We start from the raw sequence: 11,332 nt of genomic DNA on the forward strand, positions 1-11,332 counted from the left end.
TAACCTAACACTAATCTTCAACTTTTCAAGGCCATCCTCAACTAAATGATTTTCTAGGCTCCATTTGTTATTAGGAGAAGAAACAAAAATCTTGTGTCACATTCCCTTCTTCTGCTATCAAGAAGAGAGAAAGACAGCGTATTTTTATTCAAGTCTGAGGAGATTTGGGTCAACGGAACTAATATTTTGTAATTGCTGCAGCTTTTCATAAACTAAAATTGCATTTGAAATTGCTTGCAAGATCTGAAAGTTCCCATGTGCTCTTTTTTTATGACTACAATATTCTAGTGCAAAATCCATGCTTACATGTTCTTAACCAGTTTTTTCCCTACTTTTTGCTCACATGCTTAATCTATTCCAAATTCTACCAAACAAGAACCAACTGGATTAGTTGTTTCCCTGGTTGATACCACTTTCATTATGTGTCACAAACCAAAAATAGTAGGTTTAAAGTGATTCTAGACCTAGTGATTTTAACTATTTTCAGATCATTATTGGACTATCATTAGGCTCGAGATAAGGTGAATAAATATCATTGAAATAGTGAATCCATGCCTGTAAAGCACCGACAAAAGTCAGTTGCTTGAAAATGGCAACATAATAACAAAATACAAGCCTTGTGACCACAAAGAGGTTGAAACAACAATTTGGCTATGCATTTAATAAGAATAAGATGGACAACCAGACTATGAAAATATAACTTAACCCTTGAGACATATTCAACAAATTAACCACATATGAGAGAGAGAGACATCTTATATATCCATTGCTTTTAGGGGCATGTTCTTTTGGAAACTCAATAAAATGATCTAAAATAGGGATAACTGTAGCATATTCCAATTGGGTTAGATAATAGTTCCTCATAATAAAAAGGTAGAAATGATCCCCAATCATTCAGATAATTGCAATTAATTTCAATCTCACCAAACCAAATTCTAATAAAAGATCCGATCAGATATTAACATGTGACTTCACCCAACTGCAGCACATTCCAGTGAGTTAAAGCTGGAATCATGTGGCTAAGAATCTAGAGAGGGAGAGGGGTTGAAATCAAATATGAAACAAATGCAATATATTGAGCAAGGCAACATACAGCAAACCTTGTAATGATACATTAACCAAATACAGTCGAATTTCCACAAGCAAAAGAGAGAGACCATGCTTGTATTAGCCTAATCCCATCATGAAGCTCCTCAACAACATCATGTGGCTGGAAAAATGTTGGATTGTATGGACTCGGTTCTTCCAATCATCAGTTCTTTCGTGCTTCATGATGACATGAAATAGCAAAACATCCACCCACCAGACTATAGAACACAACTTTCAACTAATAAATTCAATCGCAGACTTACTAATTAGAGAAATAAGTTTTCACCCTTACTTTAATGGATCATGCCTCCTCACTCCGTTTCTAATTTTGAACCAGGCTGTGCAACATCCATATGCATGGTCAAGCCTTAATCATTTCAATGTTTTTTTTTCAGCTCCTCTTTAGATCAATAACTATGACACTGATGTTGTCGGTGCTTTTCCGCCCTAAAGCAAGACGAGTAAGCAGCGCAGCAGCCAGCGCACTTCGAGAGGGATATGAAATTCCAGCCCCTTCTTCTTCAATTTGAGGCACGGCATTGAGGTCTATTGTAGTAGTATTAGCCGCCACTCCTTCTAGGAGACATTCACGAGCTACCTCACAAGCCAACTCACTTGAAAGAACATCCCACAAGCCATCACTTGCAAGTATTAAACATTCATCATCTGATTCTCTTTTGGTGAAAGTAATTTCAGGCTCTGATATTACAACTGACTTGAGATACTTGTCCCCTGTTTAAAAGAATCATCACGTAAAAAGATAAACATTGTCAATCCTCCAGAAGAAAATTAATTAATAAACGAATTGTTTATTATAGTCCAAAGAATACAATATATCAAACTGGCTGCTTGTCAGAAGCTCCATATATAAGTGACTTAGAATTATCATTTGTGTCGCAAAAAAAGGTGATTTATCTCGCAGAAATCCAGACAAAGAGTGAACTTAATACAAAAGAACAAAATCTAAAAACTTAAAGGAAAAAGGAAAAATCTATGTTCATCTTGAAAATACATGAACTGAAGGAAATAAAAGAAAGTACTTTCCTTCAATCTCTAACACAATCAATTGATCAGAATGACTGAACCCATACACGTAAATCCATTACTTAAATGGGAACATAAATACAAAGCCACCCTCAACAGCTGCACCTTCATACCTGCATTAAATGATATGATCCCTTGCCATTTTTGTTAGTCTTCTTCTTAGATCAAGAGGTAAAATGAGTACTCTGATACAGAAGGAGCAATAGCAGAACAGTCACCAGGCAATAGAGAAACGATGATATATTATTTTAGAGTTCCCATAGTACAGTCAACACAGATGTTAAGTACAGCCTTCCTTAATAAGTTGCCAAAATTCCTAAAAGTTTCCTCACTCTATTGGGCTAGCTAGATTCTTGCTGATATTAAGATTACCTTGCCAACTACTCTCAATGTGCTGACTTAGAATTCTCCAGACATGTAAAGCTCCTCTATAAAATAGCTCAAGCTTACAAATTTGTAGTTCTATCATGTTTCAGGTCAATGAAAGTATTTCTCGACATGGTATTAGATCTATAAACTCCTCATTGATGTTTGGAATGATTTAGATAAGTCTTGGCAAAAGATATCAATTTCTCAACCTGGACTTTGCACATATCATTAAAATATATATTGGCCTGATTAAAACACTAACTCAACACCTAAAAATTCAAGCGTTCATATTAAAAACTTAACGTAGTTTACCATTCCACGTGTAAGAAAGATATTTAAAACTCTCATCATAAGATCCCTCTTCAATCCGTCAATTTCAAAAGCTTCGGTATTCAACCAATTTTCACTGGGGAATAAGCTGCTCAAATTCTAACAGAGAACTCACAATTGTTCTTTCTTTCCAAAATATCATTACATACAGACGCCATAAATCTTGAGCGGATGGCCTTTATGGCAACATCATCTTTTCTCAATCGAAGATCAACATGCAGATTAGCCTATATGGCAACATCTTATCTCTAGAATTCCACACGTTGATATCACACTAATCATAAATCTGAAGTAGGCAACGCTCAGGAAGTCTCCCACCTAATGCCTGTAGAATAAAAACTCATTTCGGTTGAAATTACAAGATGCAATTTCTCAAAATTTGTCTCCATATGTATAGATACATTGCTAACCTCTTACACCTAATAGCTAAAACCTTTTGCTTCAACACTAGCACTTATCTTCAGCCTGATCTTTCAACAATAAAGCATATGACCCATCAGACAAGTTCTGAATCATCTGATATCTAGCTTAGTCTCATCAATTTATGCTGTGAAGCTGGCATCTAAAATTGAATCTAATCATAAGCTGTTGCCACATCAGTCTTATCATTTCTAAGAAAAAAAACACTTAAACCCACATAAGTTTCAATATATGTATATATATAGAGAAATGAGATCAAAGACACCAATGCCCCACTGCTTGAATAAGCTGGAAAACTTGCACTTTCCAAATCCAAGCTACCACTTGTTAACATTGTTCATCAGTCAAAACTACTCTGTTCCGATTTCCCAACATATCTTAGAAAAAGCAACCAATTCACGGTAACGAAACCTACTAAGTTCAGTGTTTGGTCCATTGATAAAACAAAAATGGTGGGTGCGTTTTCTCTAACTCTTCTCTTAACCCCTTATTACTCTCCTCTGCCGTTTTTCTCTCTCTCACTCGTCTCTTCACATTCCTCCCATTTCTTCTCTCTTCTGGTTCGTCCTCTTTGCCTCCTCTATTTCTTCTCTTGATCGTATGGGTCTTTTTCTTGTTGAATCACTCTTTGCTCTTCTTCTCTGTACATTTTTCTAGGGTTGTTTTCATGTTTTTTTTTTTTCTAAGATCTACTACGTGTGTGGTTATTAGTTGTAGATCCGACTATTTTTCTTCTTCCTTCTGTCATGGATTTTTGAATCTGTCTTCTCCACTTTTTTTCCAGAGGCCAATGATGATTTTTTTTTCAATGTCACCTGTGTCCAAAATTCGTATTAAAATATCTAAATTCGATTTAAAAATCATGTTTTCTCATTTTATCTTCAATTAGTTCATTCTCTGTTCTTGTTTTTATTTGTATTAAAAAAATATCCAATTCATCTTGTTTTTGTTTTTTGTTTCAGTACATTATTTTTGTTTTGATTTTTTTTATTGGAGTTAGATTTCTCCCTAAGTAGATGAGGGTTAAAAAGCAATTGTCAAATAGAAAGGAAAATGTTCATTTTATTGAAATATAACATGTATTTGGATAGAAAAATATAATTGTTTTACAAGATTGTGACTAAAATTAAATATGTTACATTTTTAAAAAGAAAAAACAAATATATAGTCCAATTTTTAAGATTATTTGATGTTCATGTTTGAGTGTTAAATACTTGTGTTTAGTTATCATTTATTTGGAATATATTTGGTATTTAGAAATGGAGAAAAAAATATGTGTAATAGAGTGTTCAAAAATTGAATTCAAAATTTCATGTTTAGTATATGAGTACTTCGTAGAGAATTTGTTATGTTTTAAGAATGGAAAAAAGAAATTGTAATTTTTTTTTTTTTTTTTTTTTGTCTTAAAAAAGTTAGGAAATTAAGTGTACACTTGAAAATTAAAGTCAACAATATATTAAAAAAGAAGAGAAAAAAAATAAATAAATAAATAAATCAGTCTCATTTAGAAAAATTGCACCAGATACCCCAACTCAATTCAACTTAACTTTGCACCCAAATACAAACTTTTTGAATCAACTCCCGCACCCCAAGCACAGACAATAATTACCAACTCAACTCAACTTTGCACCCCAAAAATAGACAATTTAATTCATCAGATAATTTGATTCTCTAGACAATAATTACTAACTCGATTCAACTCCACCCCAAATACAGACAAACTCAACTCAACTCAACACCCCAAACACAGACAATTTAATTATTTAGATAATTTAACTTTCTAGATAATAATTACCAACTCAACCCTACACAACAAATGCTCCCTTAATAACTTACATCATAGTTATCGACCACCTCTGGAATAGTGCAGACTGACAACCAGCCAAGATTAAATGTGACTTAACATTGTTGTCACAAGATTCATCCATCTAGCCATATCCTACCATATTCTCATCCATACATTTCTTGTCAAACAAACACATTACTTCCATACCCTCCCTTGGCAAAAAAGAAGAATTCATCATGAAACTCGAGGAAGAGAGAACTATACACGTGCGCACACACACACTCAAGGGAATGAAGCAGAAATGTAGATAACAAAAGGTTTTCCATAGCAGTCAGCAGAAAACAACATATAGAGGAAAGTACAGTTAAATAACATTAATGATTTTTAAAAAATAAAGTGACTGACCAACCAACAGAGATACTTGCCAACATGACATGATTCTGCAGGATCCTGCAACCGTAACAAATTGAATTTCGAAATCTCTTCTCTGCTGTTTGTGTATCTCACCACAAGAGGAAGAGATCCCTCAACTCGTACTTTTATTAAGGTCATTCTAGTTGCATGAAGTTAGAATCCATATTGAAGGATCTGAAGGCTTCAGACTCTTGAAATGGTTCCTCGAACAAAAAAAAAAAAAAAAGTTTTCTAAATTACAGGACATTTTTTTATTGAGATTCTCACAAAGAAAATTCTTGATCCTTACTCTTATTTGTTGAGTCTTTTCTACTTTCAGCACATGAAAGCCGCATATACATTGCAGTGTTAGCATACAACCCCAAAGTGACAGAGTTCTAGGACAAACGAAATCTGTGAGGGTTTAATGTCTCGATTATTATGTTATGATATGCACCTAATAATATCACTATGGCTTTATAAGGGCATGGAAGACTTCTGCACTGTTATTTTAAAAAAAAAAATGATAATAATACTTTTGCCCTAGACCTTCCAAATTTAAGAAGAAGGTGTTCTACAAAGATACTATGAAATTTTTTTGTCTTTATTCACTACCATTCAATGTCCCACAATCAGTAGATGAGAAAATGCAATTGCATTTTCATTCACAAATCATATACTTCGCCTTTCTGCCATGTAATGCAATGTTCTCAGGAAACCAATTTCAGAAGTATCACAAGGCTTCATCGAGATCAATGCTCCAAGACAAGATGTGGAGCAAGAAGAAGCAAAGTCAGATTTATTCAGATCACACACAATAATCAAGCAAAACAAAATTCAATGGGGATGTTTAAGCAACTTCACAAAAGCAGAAAAAGTCGTGACCATCATTCGTAGGAGCAGTAATTATTACCTATTGCACGGGACATTGCAAGGATTCCTTCAACCCGAGCTCCATTTACGAAAATCACCCGTCCTCCAGCAGCTTCAATTCTTGCTAGTTCATCATTTCTATCAGGCTGAGAGTAAGATTATGAAAATTATGAGAAAGTATTATATGTCCATCATGAGACAACTACTGTGGGAAAACATATCGTGAAAGAATACACAGAGAAATTAAATAGACCAAGAATATTAGAACACAAAATCATTAGCCAGAGCAAACATACAGGTCACCCATATTCTATCCATCTAAAATGTACCTCTCTTTTGGAAAAATGTGTATGAAATGAATGATCATAGGAAACCCTCTCAACATAACTTCAGTCTCTGAAGCACACTTAAACAAGAAAAGAAAAAACAAAAACCAAACACCATGGAATTACTGAACATCTATAAGCAGCAAGGTCAAAGTTCCAACATCTTATCACATAAGATTAGATTAGCTAAACCCATCAAACAACACTTCCATAGAAAGGTTTGCATAATAACAAATAGTTTATGGTAACTCATTAAGTGGTATCCGATTACACACATTTTCAGAAAGTAATATATACCTAAAGTTTCTTCATTCCACTTCATCCACCACTTTTTTCTGCTTAAATACAAGTGTGGCAACAAATTTAAAAACCTCAATGAAAAGCTAAGACCTATTTGGCTTTTAGTTTTTGAAAATTCTGTATACATACAACTGTGGCGAAGTTATCAAAACAGAGCCTGAAGAATTAATTGCAACAAAAGAAGATCGTATCTCGATAGCCACAGCCGGAGCAACAAGTGTCATAAAAATAACAATGGCACGTCAGGATAACTATCCATAACATAACTCAGACGAATTAATATAGCTGTTAAAGGATGGGACATAAATTGAAAAGCATTATGCATCTGTCCCAAAATTAGTAAAGATTGGAAAAAAGAAGAAGAATAAAATGGTCAAATGAATGAGAATCCAAGGGGAACCTAATCAATCTCAAACTAAGGCAAGATATAAACCCCAGCCCCACAATCAGATAGCACCAAAATTAGACAAACAAACCCTTGGGAGTTATCACCTCCTCAAAAATTGACAGCAAAGCACGTGTCGAGCAAACAGATCATTACAGATCAGTTATGAGAGAGAGTAAACCTTGTGATCATTAGAGAGGGGAATGGCCCTTCCTCCTCGGCAAAGGACGGCGCGTGAATCGCCGCAGTTGGCGACGATTATGTGATCTGGTGTGAGTACAGCGACGACGGCGGTGGAGCCGCCGAGAGCCACCTCCATCGGATGGCACCCACACTTGCCTCCGACGCTCCCACAGGCACAAGTACTGAGTGCCACTTCGTCCATTCTCTCAAAGCTCCGCCGCATCACTCTTCTCCAAGTCGCCTCCTCCTCCTCCTCCAACTCAACCCCCTCCGCCGCGGTGCTACCACCACCGCCACTCTCACCTTCCTCGCGCGTGCAAATCACGCGCGAAAATTCCTCTTGTACGAACACGTGCATCTTCTCCCTACATAACGCTGCCACCTGTCCCATCCAATAAAGCAAAGCAAATTAGACTACTACAATGACGATAATAACCTCCCTTCCTAATGATTCAACATGACCTCGATGGTAATTTGAATTATCTATTTACTGGGAAAATAAATTATAAACTTTACTATTAGGGCTTTACGTGAGGGCCTCCATGTCCATCGTAGACGGCGAAGAAATGCACCAGTTGCCGTCGGAAATTTTCTGGACCTAGAACGCACGTGCTCACCGATACTGCATCCTCCATCTCACGTGACCTCCCGGATACCGACATCATCCCGAAAACCGGCTGAGGTACCGATGCTGAAGCTCTTACAGTCTTCACGTCCTCCCCCGATGACGAAGACGATGAAATCTCCGGATTACCGTCACCGTCCGTCTTCCGACCACGTTTCTTCTCAAAACCGGAGCTACCAGTTTGATTCTCTTTCCGGTGGTGAGTGGTGGAGGACGAGGGATTCGCCGACGATACTGTTGCTAACCGTCTCATCTCTATTCTACGTCGCCGGCGCTCTCGGCATTTTGCCGGCGAATCTTCATCATCTTCGCTTGGCATTATACTGTAAACCTCCGTCATCGGAATCGTCCGAAGCAGGAACTCGCCGTGGAGTATCTCTGCCTGAGGACAATCATCATCGGCGAAGTGTTAATATGAACCAAGCAAAGTAATGGTGTGCGGAATTTCGCTCAGAAGAAAACGTGTCGCTGTTTTCCTCTATAGGGGAAAAAAATATATATATTTTTCCCTCGTCGAGCAGGGACACAAAAAAAAAAAAAAGAGAGCCTCTCGGGCAATTCTAAATCTACGGGCAGCTACAGAGCCTGCCCCACCTGTCTACATCCGACCTCTATTTCATGCTGTGAGGACACGTGGTACTCATGACGATCCCTTTTCACTAATTCCTTTCTGTTTCCAGTCAATTTCTCGTATCGCGAGAATTTTCCCTCGAGGACACGTGTCAAAAGTGCTCGAAAAGTGGAGGCCCATCTTGCCAGGACGATACAAGTGGATCAATCAGAAATTTCCACGCCAGGCTTGTCATAAACGACAGAACATCGGTCCCACCTCGACTAGCCTTTTTCACCGAAATTTTTTTTTAAACTTTTTTTTTTTTTGATTTTTCTCCTTTTAATTTCATTTTTGCCACGGGCATATACGTGGCGTGATTTCAGCTCACCAGCACACACATAGTGACGTGTCTGGTTCAACGTTGACACGTTGGAAAGTTATCTGACAGGAACAAAGTTAGTGTTGTAGGCTTACCGCCGTCCGCCTGACGTTACAAAAGTTTGATTCTTCTAACTTTGTGGAATGTTACAAAATTCATTGTTTTTTCAAATCTCAAGTTATAAATCCTTAAATTTTTCATTTGTATTTATTTGATTATATTATTTAATGTATAATTGAAATAGGTTGTACTAAAAAATTAATAAAATATCTCATTTTTCAACTTTTTAAAATTAACTTGTCTAATGGGTATAAAGTGGATTTTTATGTCTATTTGAGCCTTTCCACTTTCAATTCTGTAGGCATAAAGTTTATAAATTTTAAAAATGGTTGAATAGCTCAACAAAGTACTAGACATGAATTTCAATTTGAAAAATTTTAGACTTCTTCGATAGTGAATTCAGAATTAAAAACATAGTACTCTTTTTCTTTCTCTAAAATAACAATTAGACTCTCTTTAAAATTTAGAAATTTAGCTGATACAAAATTGAAAATTTATAAATTTCTCATTTTTCTTCTAGATAAATTATTGGACTTTCTTTTTTGAATGGGTTACATGACTCTTGGGAATCCTCTATATGATACATCCAAGTTAATCTTGGATGGCTCGTAAAGGTCCTAAAAGGCGAGACTATCATATCAAGGCTACCTTATTTTTTTCAACTTAGAGGGAAGTTGTCTAAATCACTATGAGTAGAATCTTACTCAACAAAAATTATTCGAACCCTGATTAAATCGCTGATTAACCTTTCAAAAGCAAAGAACATAGTGGATGCATCTTTGAAGATTGATAGTCAAGTGGGTGCAGTTTTCTTTTATTAATTGTAAGCGTTCTTATAACCCTGACACCCACTCCTTAGCATGGGTTATTTTTAATTCTTTTGATGCCCTTCACCTTCTTCATCCTCTAGTTTAAAAGGCTAAAGAATTTTTTTGGATGTCTAATTTTCCAAATTAGATGTCTTTTATTCTTAATGAAGATCTTGGGAATGGTTAGCTCATGTATTAAAATTATTTTTTCAAAAAAAACAAAAAAAACAAAAATTGTACTTTAATTTTTTTTTTCTAATTTCTTTGTATATGCATGATTTATAAGATGCATTCTTAACCATAAACGGTTATGAAATTACGAATTTATCTTTTTATCATAAGATTATAACATTTATCTAGAGAAAAATTATAAGAGATTAATTGTTCGAAATTTCTAGATGACGTATTAATTATATAACAATCAGAGAGATTTCAGTGATATTTAGTTTTCATAATAGTTTCATTTAAATATATGAAGAATATAAGACGTAGGACTAAAATGAAGGAAGACTTTGTCGCTTCAACAAATTTTTATGGATAGAAACACACTAATTACTTATCATCTAAAAAGTGTGTGGTTTTATTTTTCAATCACCAAAATCCTCGAATCAATATGATTTCAATCCTAAGGATTGGGTGAGACATAAATTGTCTTAAGATCAAATATCTTGAAACAAAGAACAAGTTCCTTACCTCAAGATTCGAACACTTCACAAGAAGGATGATCAATCCTATTTGAATATTCTTGGCATACAACTCAAATGAGTTGCAAATTCGAGAAGCTCTCTGGCTAATCCCAATAATAAATACAAAGGCTAAAACTCAATTCATCGTCATTTGATTAAAACAACCTAATAACAAGACTTAAATAGCCTCCCAATAAAAATTCTAATGCAACATAAAAAGACTAAATGATCGTACTTAATTGGAAAATATTAAATTTAAATCAAAATTATTAAATAAAATTTAATTAATAATTTAATGTGTGGACGGTTGATATCACATACAGCAGGCATAAGCATACAAATATTGATCATAAGTAAAGCAGCATAAAGTATAGTATGACAACTTAATCTTATAATATAAATTAAACTCGTGAGCTAAATGTAAATATAATTTTTTTAAAATTAAAGAAAAGGATGACACAGAATATTTGATGCTTGCTAGTAATGTATTCATGGGACTTCGAGACCAAAAAGGACAATGACACGTGGAGAGAAAATAGAGGGCCAATTAAAGAGGTGGTATTTGTATTTGGGTAAGTAACGGTGACAGCGAAAGCGACCGTTCCAATTCCGAAGAGTCTCTTTTTAACTTTCCGCTCAAACAAGCCAGTGCCGAAGTTTTCACTCATCTATATAAACTATTTTAAAACTTAACACAAAAGTTTGTCTTTTTACACATTTAT

The 11,332-nt window shown here is 35.2% G+C and overlaps 1 protein-coding gene across 4 annotated transcripts; it reads right to left on the reverse strand.

The window, feature by feature from the left end:
• Positions 1 to 893: 893 nt before the first annotated feature.
• Positions 894 to 8,962, reverse strand: LOC120074588 (probable protein phosphatase 2C 75). Of its 4 annotated transcripts, XR_005481023.1 has the most exons (6): positions 8,029 to 8,962; positions 7,497 to 7,880; positions 6,345 to 6,450; positions 5,742 to 5,845; positions 5,444 to 5,655; positions 1,684 to 1,821 (listed from the first exon to the last, which is right to left on the reverse strand). XR_005481023.1 is itself a non-coding variant. In XM_039027772.1 (5 exons), the coding sequence occupies exons 1-4, from the start codon at positions 8,461 to 8,463 to the stop codon at positions 2,152 to 2,154; spliced, it is 1,020 nt and encodes a 339-aa protein (XP_038883700.1). In that variant the 5' UTR covers positions 8,464 to 8,955; the 3' UTR covers positions 1,690 to 1,821; positions 2,134 to 2,151. The 4 variants fall into 4 exon arrangements, 3 of the variants coding, with proteins under 3 accessions (XP_038883683.1, XP_038883693.1, XP_038883700.1); XM_039027772.1 differs by lacking the exons at positions 5,444 to 5,655; positions 5,742 to 5,845 and adding an exon at positions 2,134 to 2,246 and having other exon boundaries at positions 1,690 to 1,821; positions 8,029 to 8,955; XM_039027755.1 differs by lacking the exons at positions 5,444 to 5,655; positions 5,742 to 5,845 and having other exon boundaries at positions 894 to 1,821; positions 8,029 to 8,940.
• Positions 8,963 to 11,332: the final 2,370 nt, after the last annotated feature.

This window comes from Benincasa hispida, chromosome 1, assembly GCF_009727055.1.
Source record: "Benincasa hispida cultivar B227 chromosome 1, ASM972705v1, whole genome shotgun sequence".
Taxonomy (NCBI): domain Eukaryota; kingdom Viridiplantae; phylum Streptophyta; class Magnoliopsida; order Cucurbitales; family Cucurbitaceae; genus Benincasa; species Benincasa hispida.